The sequence below is a fragment of the Tachypleus tridentatus genome, chromosome 13 (genome assembly GCF_004210375.1).
Source record: "Tachypleus tridentatus isolate NWPU-2018 chromosome 13, ASM421037v1, whole genome shotgun sequence".
In the NCBI taxonomy this organism is placed as follows: Eukaryota; Metazoa; Arthropoda; class Merostomata; order Xiphosura; family Limulidae; genus Tachypleus; species Tachypleus tridentatus.
This window is the reverse complement of record NC_134837.1, coordinates 19,706,684-19,719,142: the sequence shown is the minus strand read 5'-3', so window position 1 is coordinate 19,719,142 and position 12,459 is coordinate 19,706,684. Positions and strand designations below refer to the sequence as shown.

The 12,459-nt window shown below is 31.5% G+C and overlaps 1 protein-coding gene across 1 annotated transcript in view; it reads left to right on the top strand.

The window, feature by feature from the left end:
* HtrA2 (HTRA2-related serine protease) overlaps positions 1 to 10,871 on the top strand; it is a 30,850-nt gene extending 19,979 nt beyond the window's left edge. The window contains exons 5-6 of the mRNA XM_076474907.1: positions 6,873 to 7,053; positions 10,277 to 10,871. Coding sequence (XP_076331022.1) covers positions 6,873 to 7,053; positions 10,277 to 10,442 — 347 coding nt within the window. The 3' untranslated portion in view covers positions 10,443 to 10,871. The remainder of the gene's footprint in view (positions 1 to 6,872; positions 7,054 to 10,276) is intronic.
* Positions 10,872 to 12,459: the final 1,588 nt, after the last annotated feature.

Here is a 12,459-nt window from a genome sequence, read left to right as displayed (position 1 = left end):
CAAATGGCTTCTGTTAATAAGAGAAAAGAATAAATCTGACAATACTTTAATGCTTCATGTAATGGAGAATTAAGACACCTCATGGTCCCAGGACAATGAATAATATAGGACCAATTCATGGATATTGTTTTTGTTGTGTGAGGCAGGCATTACTTCATGGTTAAATATTATCTTAGTTGAAATATGTGTGTATATTTGTAATTAAAATCCATTTTTAGCATACAATTTTAGTTGTTAACTGTATTTTAACAACATAAATATTGCTCAAAAATATTTATTCATGACTGTAAAAATGGTTTAAATTGTACACCCACTTTGAAGGAAAACATTTTAAAACACTTATTACCATTTTAATATTCTTTCTTTCTTCAATAAAACAAAATAAAGTTATAAATGAGCTATTTTATTATATAAAATGTGTCTAGTACAGCACTCTCTATAATTGTGCTGACCTCTAATCACTCTTTATATAGAGTATTGTAACCTAACAATTAAACTTCATTTTAAATGTAATATTATTAATAAACAAACCTATAAACCAAATTTATTTTTATTCTTTCATTGGGCACTCAGTGCTTCACTTTTCAGCTTCTTTGGTAGTTTTTTTCCAGCATGTATTTGACATATTAAGTAGTCAAGCTTGCTGTTGAAATAACAAATTGCTGCCTTTAGTTAGCCATATATTCTTTCTAAATTACAGATTCAAATAACAAAAGTTAAGATTAAAAACTAAAATAATAATAATTATAGGTAGTATACTTTGTCCTAATTCATTTATTGTCAGTTGTTCAATGAGAAGAGCTTCTTAAAATTTTAGTGTACTTTGGTGATATTGGTAAGAAATTTTACAGAGAATGGTGGATTTATGTACTTCTGGGTTTATCTGTGTTTTTGAATACTGGAGGTTTCAATGCTAATGAAACCAAGAATAAGAAAGTTTTACAAAGATGTCATAAAAAAGATTATTTTTACACTACTTCCAATTGATGAAAGTACAGTTGTACCTTGGTTCTCGAACAACTCCCTTCTCGAACAATTCAGTTTTCGAACATATTGTTTGAGAAAAAAATGTCTCAGTTGTCGAACATAAACTCAGTTCCCGAACCAAGCTCTTATGGCCCAAACCCCTGAAATAACCCAACTGATGACCTGAATGACCCTTCGACCATTTTCGGCCCATGCCAAGCTTGCCCAAAACATTTTACCTGCACCTGTCGCTCAGTCCACACCCCACTAAAATCTGCTGTGAACGTTCTCGTTTTTCTTTTTGTTGTTTTTCTAAATATTCTGATTAAATAAGCCACCATGGGGTCACAGAAGGATAATGAAAGCAGCAAACCAAAAAGAAAAGTTGTTAGAGCCACAATAGAGGTGAAAAAAGATCTCATAGCGAAGTATGAGAGTGGTGTTTGCATGCAAAAAAGCTGGTGATAGCATTTGTGAGAAAGCAAAACAGTTGCATGCTGACCTCCTGAAACACACCCCCTGGAATGAGTGCTGATACAAGTGATGCCTTTAAGCCTAGTAGGGGGGTGGTTTGAAAAATTAAGGAAGAGAAGTGGCATACATAGTGTGGTGAGACATGGGGAGGGTGCCAGTTCTAACAAAGATGCTGCTGATAAATTTGTAAGGGAATTTAAGGACAATGTAGAAGCTGAGAGTTTTATTCCTCAACAAGAGTTCAACTCTGATGAGACTGGCTTCTTTTGGAAGAAAATGCCAAAGAGGACCTACATCACCAAGGAGGAGAAGTCACTGCTAGGACACAAGCCAATGAAGGACAGGCTAACTCTATTGTTATGTAGTAATGCAAGTTGGGACTTAAAACTTAAGCCTTTGCTTGTGTACCATTCTGAGAACCCGAGGGTTTTTAAGAAAAATAATGTCCTGAAAAGTAAACTAAATGTCATGTGGAGGGCTAATAGTAAAGCATGGGTAACCAGGCAATTTTTTATGGAGTGGATCCATGAAGTGTTTGCCCCAAGTGTGAAGAATTACCTCATGGAAAAACAGTTGCCACTCAAAGCTCTTCTTGTGATGGACAATTCACCTGCTCACCCACCAGGCTTGGTCATATCGAACTTTAAGAAACTCTACACCAAAGCACTGTTTCAAAGGTGCTTTTAAGTGACCTCTGACACAGAGTTAACCCTCAGAGAGTTTTGGAAAAATCACTTTAATATCCTCCATTGCTTGAGGATCATAGACAAAGCCTGGAGGGAAGTGTCTTTGAGGACCATGAACTCAGCCTGGAAGAAATTGTGGCCAGACTCAGTAGCAGACAAAGACTTTGAAGGCTTTGAGGCTGAACCTGTTGTTGAGGATATTGTATCACTAGACAAGTGTATGGGCTTGAATGTGAGTGGTGATGATATGGAGGAGTTAATGGAAGACCACAACACTGAGCTCACCACGGAAGAACTCTAAGACTTACAGAAGGAGCAGCAACAGAAGGCAACTGAGGAAGTGTCTTCAGATGAGGAGGAGGGAAGAGAAGATGTTCCTAGTTCACTAATCAAGGAAATGTGTGGAAAATGGGGAGAGTTACAAAGTTTTGTGGAAAACTTTCACCCTGACAAAGCTGTAGCAAACCGCAGCATAAACCTTTTCAATGACAATGCCGTGTCTTACTTCAGAAACATTTTAAAATGTTTCCAGAAACAAACCTCATTAGAAAAGTTTTTAGTGAGAAATAGGTCCAGTGAGTCTCAAGCAGGTTGTAGTGGTGCAAAGAGACAGAAAAGAGAAAGAACCACAGAAGGAGAGTTACCTGACATTTTTATGGAAGGTGACTCCCTTCAAACAATAATAACCCTCCTACTCTCCATGTTCCTCACCACCTTTCACTTATGCCATCAGCTCTCCTCACCACAGGTAAAGTGCAGTTAAATTTTCATTTATTGTTTTTTTATTGTGTTTATAGTTTTTGTGGTTGACTTTATGCACGTAAGTATTATTATACAGGTATAATACAGCAATATTTTTACTTAAAATGCTTTATAATGCATAATTTTTGGAGGTCTGTAACAGATTAATTTAATTTACAGTATTTCTTATGGGAAAAACTGATTCGGTTTTTGAACAAATCAGTTTTCAAACAGCCTTCTGGAAAGGATCAAGTTCGAAAACCAAGGTACCACTGTATTTCCAAGAAAATAAAGTCCATAATCAGAAAAACCTGAACTGCTAATTAAAGTTATAGAACAGCCAATTTCAACCCTCAACATCCAATTTGCTAAAACTTGCTACACTACTCTGTAATGTAATAAAGCAAATTGTCTGGAAGAAATAGAAATATGTTTGAAGTCTAAAGATGGGTATCTTGCCTCCAGTGTTGTTTATCAACTTACATCTAACATCTGTTTTCATATGTACATTGGTGAACTGGAAGAACTCTGTACAAAAGGGTAGAACAATGTATTGGCTTTATGAAAAATGACATAAGATAATTACAATTTGCAGCTAAATTTTAACTAATCATGGGAAAATAACTTATGAAATGAATCCACCATTTTCTTTATAAATCCTTACTAAAGCCACAAAGTACACTGACAAAAAATTAAAAAAATCTTTTTCTCAATTTTCATGTGTGAGCTAGATTCTTAACAGTAAATGTTTGTAACTGTTGGTGATAAATTTCAACATTAAACACAGTCCACTTGTTTTAAAGTCATATATTAATACAAGCCAGACATATATACAAATGTTTGTTACACTGTTGGTTATCACAGTTGTATTTAGCACTTTAAAAACTTGTCTATTTTTCATCCAAATCCACAGAGGCTGGTTCAGATACTTAAGCATAATTGACAAGAAGAATTATTCTTCTCTTCTCTGTTATGACTACATAATCTGTGACAATTTTATTTTCATTGTAAGGTTTTACTGCCAGTATATGACCTTTATGACTAAACTCACAATCACACAGGCTATAATTAGCCTTTGAACTACATTTTCAACTCATATGTATACCCCAACAGAGGTCTAGGATATTCCACATACTACTAGATATTATGATAAGCAATTAGAACTGAGAAAAATTTGGAAGGTTCTGGAAACATGACTTAATGTTATAGCAATCACCAAGTTCTAACTAGTGAACTACACAATGTACAATTCATAAACTGTTACACAAACACTTGTAATAAACTATCTGATAAAAATAACTTCATTTAATGCCCACTTTAAATCTAAACTGAAACAGTTATTGAACAGCTATGACCACAGATGAATAGGAACAAATGATAACATCTATAATTATAGTTGTTTTAGAGTTTTGTCAAAACTTATATTTCAGTCTGTAATCTAGATATAACTTCAGAATGAGTTATTTCAACAATAGGCTTGACTACTTAACATGTCAAATGCTTGCTGTACATTAGATTCAATTAAAATTTATTGTTTTAACTGATTTAAACTTTATGCTTTTGGTTACAGTTTTGTGTTTTTTGTGGAATACACCTGAAGAAGCTGTAGTGTGAAATATTGAGTCTCAAATAAAAGAAGAAAAATTTGGTCTTATAAGGTCATTTATTACTGGTATTAAGCCTTTTTATACTCCAGTATGTACTAGAGAAATTAAAATATCTTAACAATGGAATTACTTATGAGCAATTGAATAGTAATATAACCAGAACATTTTAAAGTATTGCTTTTTTTAAAAACATTTCAAAAGATTTAACTAAAGAAATACAACTATCTCTCTCTACCAGTTAGGTAACTGCAAAATTTTAAAGATATGTATATTTTGCTTTAAAACCCATAATTTCCATATGTCAGTAACCCTTAGACTTCTTCAATGCTGGTCCTTATATGGCCAGGTGGTTAAGGCACTTGACTCGTAATCTGAGGGTCATGGGTTCAAATCCCCATCACACCAAACATGCTGGCCCTATCAGCTGTGGAAGTGCTATAATGTAACAGTCAATCCCACTATTTGTTGGTAAAAGAGTAGTCCAAGGGTTGGCAGTGAGTGGTGGTGACTAGCTGCCTTCCCTCTAGTTTTACACTGCTAAATTAGGAATAGATAGAGCAGATAGCCCTTGTGTAGCTTTGTGCAAAATTTAAAACAAACCATACTTCGTGGCTGTAGTGAAAAGACAAAAGGCCATAAGAAATACTGCTAAAGATGCTTTGTATTAGGAAATTTAAGTAGCATCCAGTTATATTTCAGTGCACAAATATTTCAGTAAAATTATTTTTACCGCTGACAATTTTCAAGCTTAAGAAGTCCAGAGAGTACTGTTTCAGCATGTGTATCATCCATGACCAGGTTATTAGCCAAATATGGTAATTTCATGGACAGAAAAAGTGCAATATCTTTTGATGTAATATAAAGTCCATACTGAATAGAAGTATGCTCTACCACTCACAAAATGTAGTTGTATGGGACTCTTTTTTTTTTTTTTAAATAACGTGAATTCGGTTCTTAAATGTTCAGTTTTTTAGTTGATAATTTAAGCACGTTTTGTATCTTTTATAAATTTGTTAAGTTCAGTGCAGATTTAGTTAATACATTTCAACTGTGAAATGAACTTGTTCTATGTTTTGTTTTCTGTGTGTGATATAGAACCCGTTGTGTATATGTGATACGATTGCATCTTTATTTTTATGCTAGGCTTGTGAGCTTCTTAACCAAGCTTATGTTTGTTTGTGTATGTGCTTTTTAAATTTCATTGTGTACATGGGATGTGAAAACAGTTGTGTATCTTTCACTAGATTTGGGCTTTTTCGTAATTACGATTATTTTCTGTATATGTGTTTGTATGTATGATATAAAATTGTCTACATCTGATGTGATTGAACTTGCATATGTTTTGCTGAGTTTGGTCTTTTCTAATTAAGTTTATTTCTGTGTGCTTATGAAATGCATTGTGTTTATTTTGAATGCATGCACATGTGAATGTTTTGCTGGGTTTGCACTTTTCTTACATAAGGTTATTTCTATGTATTTGTATGGTATGTAATTCATCATGTACGTGTGATATGAGTGTACGTTTTGTAAGATTCAATCTTTTCTTTAAACAAAGTTTGCTTTTTTTATGAGAAATAAAACTGTGTATATGTGTATATTATGTACATTTGCTAAGTTTGATAATTTCTTAACCAAGCTTATTTATGTGTGGTTTTTGTATGTGATATAAATGAAATTTGGTATGTGTCATAAGTCAACTTGTGTGTCTTGCTAGGTTCAGGCTTTTCTGAATTTGACATCAGGATCAATATTATGTTTGGATAGAGGAGTCTTTTTATGCATGCATACACGTTTCACAGTTTGCTAAAAAGACATTTATGAACCAGTTAGTACTCATGTCCTCAACTGACCCATTATATTTGGTATGTATATAATTAAAGGCTGTTATAACATAGGGTTCTACTGCTATTATACCCTTTTCAAATCTTGTTATTCAAGCATTAGACATAGCTATCTCCAAAGTTTTTCATATTTTAGTTTATTGGTTACCGTTTCTGGTATTCTGTGACAAGTTTGTTGAACTGTAATATATATATATAAATTAATGTGTTTGTTAATATATTGAATCCATATTGTTAAACTGAGGCTACCATGTAGGGTTGTCCATTTTATTACAAAATCTTTAATATTGAGGGTATATTTGCCTTTTTTTTTTTTTTCAAGGTGTAAATTGTATTAACATGCCCTCAGTCATAAAGTTTTAGTTGTGCTTATGGTTGCATTCATTTTATTGTTTTTACTTAATTACTTAAATGATTAATGTATAACTCTTTTCAAAAATTATGAATTAAAGTTAGCATTATTTTGGCTTTTGCATTTTTCTTGTTTTGCAAAACTGTATATTCTTAATAAATTTATTGCACTGATTCTAACTATAAACTTATGTTTCTGTTCCAAGGTTGGTTTAATAATTATTCTAGCAAGAAAAAAGAACAACAGCATAAGCATTACATTGGGATTACCATGTTAACTCTAACACCAAGCATCATTCTTGAGCTTCTGCAACGAAATCCAGAATTTCCACAGGTCCAAAGTGGAGTATTAGTATGGAAAGTGGTTGTAGGGTCACCTGCTCATTTGTAAGTTTTGGAGTTTTTTTTCATAATCCCTAACATCACAAGTAGGGTTACAATATAAGCTTTTGTTTCTTTGTATTTTACAGTCTTTTTCAGTTGACTGAATTTGATTGTGAGATCCCTAAACTGTATTAGGGTACATACGTACAGTAAGAAAAATTTTTATAGAGTCATTTTCTAACTTATAAAATTTATTATTTATTATGTGAACCATGATATTAACATGAAAATGCACACAAGTAAACCTATGTTTACTATTAAGCTATATCTCTACCAAGATGCTAAGATATATAACAATTTGTTTCAAAAATTGATTTGGTTATTTGTTTCTCCCTAGAATACTTGGTGTTGCATTTTTTGCTTAATATTCTTCATATGATCATGTGATATAATTAATTATATGTCACACACTCTCTCTCCATATGTTCTTGGTTCATTCTGCTTCAATCAGTTGTATTTCTAATGTATGAGACAATATTCCACCTGGCTACTTTTGTCTCGTAGTGTATTTATTTATACACATCAAACACATTTCTATGTTCTAGAATACTCTTCATGTTTGTATTGGGATAGATTTCTAGATTATGATTTAATTATTATTGTACACTGGATTATGATGACAAACCTTTCAGATAAGTCATGTTTAGGTTATATTGTTTATAGTATTGGACTTTCATAAATCCAGATATACAAACTTTTTTATGTGGATGTTTGTGAAGTTTGCAGCTTTCATTATATGTGAACACACACACACACACACACACACACATGCATATGTAAATATATATTTCTTTTAGGTTCTGATTTAAATATTATATTAGTTTTGGGATGTAAATTTGTATGTTTTGTTTGGGTACATCATGATATCTATTACATTACATGCACTTCCACAAGTTTCAGAAGAGGTGCTTGGCTACAGTATTTTTTGTTTTTTTACACCAAATTTCACATTTTTTAAGCTAAATTAGGCACACAGTAGTTGGAGCGATAAACTTGTAGATGTGAAATCACTATCAAAACTACTTTTCTTTCCTGGTTACACTCCAAACAAACCATACCTTCTGGATGCAACAGTGTTGGGCTTTATCATCTCTCCTTCTCATATTATAACATTTATCTTACTCATTTAAAATATACGAGGATTTCATTTATAGAATAGGGTGTGCTACTATAGCATGCAGTATACAAATATATTTGCACTATAGTATGTGGTTTACAGAAACACTATAATTACTACTGTTTCAGTGAGATATACAAACATAGCTTCTTGCTAAATAATTTATATCTATACACTTTTTTTCATCAACAAATAATAATAATTGAATAAACTGTGTGTTCCAAAAGAGTACCTTGAATTTAGTTTATGATTGTGTTAGTTTTGATTGTTGGAACTTATTTTGTTTTGATTATGCTTGTCCAAAAATGTTATGTAATGGTATTTTGTACTCTATTAGCCTAAAAGCATTATTTATAATAAGATGCCAGTTACAAATAAGCGAAAGTTAAAATGGTGATATCGACAACATTTTATAGTGTATACATCTTTGTAGATCACATGCAATAGAAGCACCAATTAGGATCTGGACAATGGGAATTTCCAGACTTGGAAGAAAATAAAAAATCTTCAAAAGTTTTAATATTGACTTCTATTTGTTTATGGTGTGGCTTTAAAAGAAATTTCAATTGAAAACTGAATGGTTGGCAGTGTAAAGAAAAAGTACACACATGAATAGCAGAATAATAATGATATCACACCCGAAACTTCAAACCAGTACCCAACTCTTTTGAGAAAGAAGAAATGTCTAGTTGAAAATGTCAACCTTCTCTTCCCATCCATAGTGTCTCTGTAGCTGACAAATCACAAAATTAATCCTTAGTAGGACAGTGAGTACTATTTTTAATGCATGGATTTGAAATGTTTGTTATGGTAAGTATTGTAAACATGGTACAAGTTGTTATACAGCCACATTCCTTTATAGCTAGGTAGGAGAGTGGAAGATTTTATGGCTGTAAACATGATTTCCTGTAAGTTAGAACCATGCATAAAAATTGGGGTACAGGCACACTTGGTATGCTAATTTAGTAGTCCAAAAGCAAATGAAATGAATTTTAAATTTCCCCACACATTCAAAAATAAAAGTATTTTATAGAATAAGCCATACATCATTACTGCAATAGCTATTATAAATATTTGAGTGTGAACAAAATTCACACCACAACATAATTCTATATTTTAAAGATTGTATATAAACTTTTCAGCATTTTGACTTGTTTCCTATAATAATCAACTTACATCTGTTGTCAAATAAAGACCCACTATTCACAAGAGATTTTCTCTTAAATGGCAGTTATTATATGAATGTAGTTGAACTCCTTATGGTGTTCCATTGTTATAATAACTGCTGTATGGTTTATGGTGTTCCACTGTTATATTAACTGCTGTATGGTTTATGGTGTTCCATTGCTATAATAACTGCTGTATGGTTTATGGTGTTCCATTGTTATATTAACTGCTGTATGGTTTATGGTGTTCCATTGTTATAATAATTGCTGTATGGTTTATCTAAATGTTCTTCTTAGGTATCTGTAATACTTTTTTGTTGAGATTTATACAACATCTGTGCATGTTTTTACTAACACTGGCACATAAAAACACACCAACATTTAAGAGTATAAAATAAATTCACAGTATTTTATCCTTATATAGTAAATTGTTAAGTGAAACAAAACTTTTTATTGTGTTTTAAAACTGTGAAAACTCTCATTTTTAAATATTTATTCTGTACTATTAAACATCAGCTTTATAATATATATCTGTGTTCTCTGTTATGCTTATTTAAATTTTGATAGAGAAATAAGTAATGTACAGTATATTGTTGTCCTAACTGTTCTGTCAACATTACCATAACTATTTTTCTTGGTTTTGTGTACTTATCATAAACTCTTAAAAGCTTTTAACAGGATTTTGACATCTTACTTGCACACCTCAGTACTTATAAATTGATATGAAACATATAGGTTTAGAATTTCTTTGTTTTGCCTTTCAGCCTTGCCTGCTTTTAACTTTTTACTTTCTTAGTGTAATCTATTAATTTTAACCAGTATTTAATTAATGTTATTTAAAACTAAACTTATTCATGTTAATTATGGAATAGTTTCAATATCTAAACATTGTTACATTTTCTTTTGTTGATTAACATGTGAACATTTTTTTTTTTATTTGTAGGGCTGGCATTCAACCTGGTGATATTATTACACACATTAATGACAAAGCAGTCAAGTCTTCCTCTGATGTCTATACAGCTCTTGACTTAAATCAACTTCTGAAATTAACCATCCAGAGAAAACATGACACTTTATCAGTAGCAGTGCAGCCCCATGAACAACAGTGAGTGATAAAACTAAATAATGATAAAGATAAATCATTACAGGGTTCTGTATCTTGCTTTTTATTCCTGAATATCACAGAAATGTTTTATGTCACACGTAAACACAAACAAACTAAATAATTATAAAAATTAGTGAAATAAAGTGTATAATAAACTATGTGATTTATTATTTTTCTGTGTTTTTATTATCAATTAAATTCATAGTGAAATAATATATGCTAATTTGCAATAGTAAAATGTACATAAATTTTTTGTAGGAGTAATAGGTATATAGATACAGCCCATTATTAAAGTGTAAATATAACTATATAATATCATCCTGTCAGAAACCTTAAATGTGGTAGTGCAGTAGTAAGTTCTCATCTGAGTATTCCTGCTATTTCGGGCTGTAATTCAAATACTGTCCAATAAATTCAAGTCATCTTTGCTGAAGTGGATTATGTCTTCATTAACTGAATATATAGTGCTGCTGTATAATCATTCTAAAAGTGTCATATCTAACAAACACTCTCTGGTAGTAGCATTTTGAAACAAGAAAGATCAATTCTTTATAACTTTGCAAGATAACATTTACATCAATATTCAGCAGTCATAAATATATCTGTAACTGACAGTTTGATACAAGAAAACAGTTCTTCCTTGTATATGTGTGCACTGCCCACACACACACATGTATACATGTGTATATATTGCTGTGTATTATTAATTTATTTTGGAAAGTCTCCAATTTATTACATTATTTACATTACATATTACTCTTTTAAATAACCAGAAATTTAATAATTAATTAAATAACTGTAACCTTTTTAGGTTTTACTAATCAAAACAAACTGTAATAATAACAACTAAGTGTTGGTGGATCATTCCATGGTTTGAGCAATTTTCTCAAAATGTTTGAAATATTTATCAACTTAATTTTCATTAAATACTTTAATATATTGATTGAGTTCAAAGTTGTCATTTTGCCTTGGTCGATTGAAGTTAAGCCTAAATTCCATTTCTTTCAGCCTAGTTTATTTCTTGGCTTTAATGTGGCTTCTTCTTTCTGCACTTCAGTGAGGAACTTTTCAATCTCAATTTGTTTGAGTTTTAATTGAATTTCTAACTCATTGTTTATTGTTCAATTCTGATTGGCTAGTTAAGACACTAGAGCATTCCCCTAATGCTTCCTCAGACAAGTTATCATTGACTAATATTTCAACAATACACATTTTAGTCCATTTTTTTCATTGATTTTTTAACCTCTAACTCCAAACTTTTGTCAGTTTCAAGCAGTTCAGTTTTGTTATATTTTTCTAGTTATTCAAGGTAGTGCAATTCAAGAAAACTTTGGTAAAAGCACAAATTACATCTATATACTTAAAAATGTTCTGAATTATTTTTCAACTTTTAAGTAATTTATATTAAAAACACTTGATGAAAATAATCCTGAAGTTTAATTACTTTTGTGAAAGAAATCTGTAATATAAATAACAAACATTTACCTACAATATAATGTCAAAATCTTGTTCACAAGCCTTATTTAATTTAGGTAATTCAATAGTGAATTAGAACATCTTTAACACTCTACGAAAAGTGGGGCCTAATAGGCCCCAGAGCAACTTGAAAGGTTATTAATATTAGGATAATAATTTTGTATTTAAATGAAATTGCCATTTAAATCCATTAATGAATAGATTAACGAGATTCCCACTGTCCCTATCTACTATCTAGCGAAACCACAGCCAGGGGAATGGGCTTGGAGAAATCAGGACTAGAAACGTCTTTTCGTAGGAGTGTTAAAACACAATGAATATTATGTGCACGACACAATTACAAGGTCTTCCTGTATTTCTTTGACTGGCTGATCAAGCTGTGTTGATAATCCTCAAATAAGCAAAAAGTATATTTGGACATTTTTATTGGATTAAAAGAAGGCATTTCCTGTACTTTTTTAGCTTTGGGGCTGTGAAAAGTGATTTGAAATGGTAAGGTGACTGAAATCTGTTAGCACATCACAAACTTAATGGTTAAGCAGAAG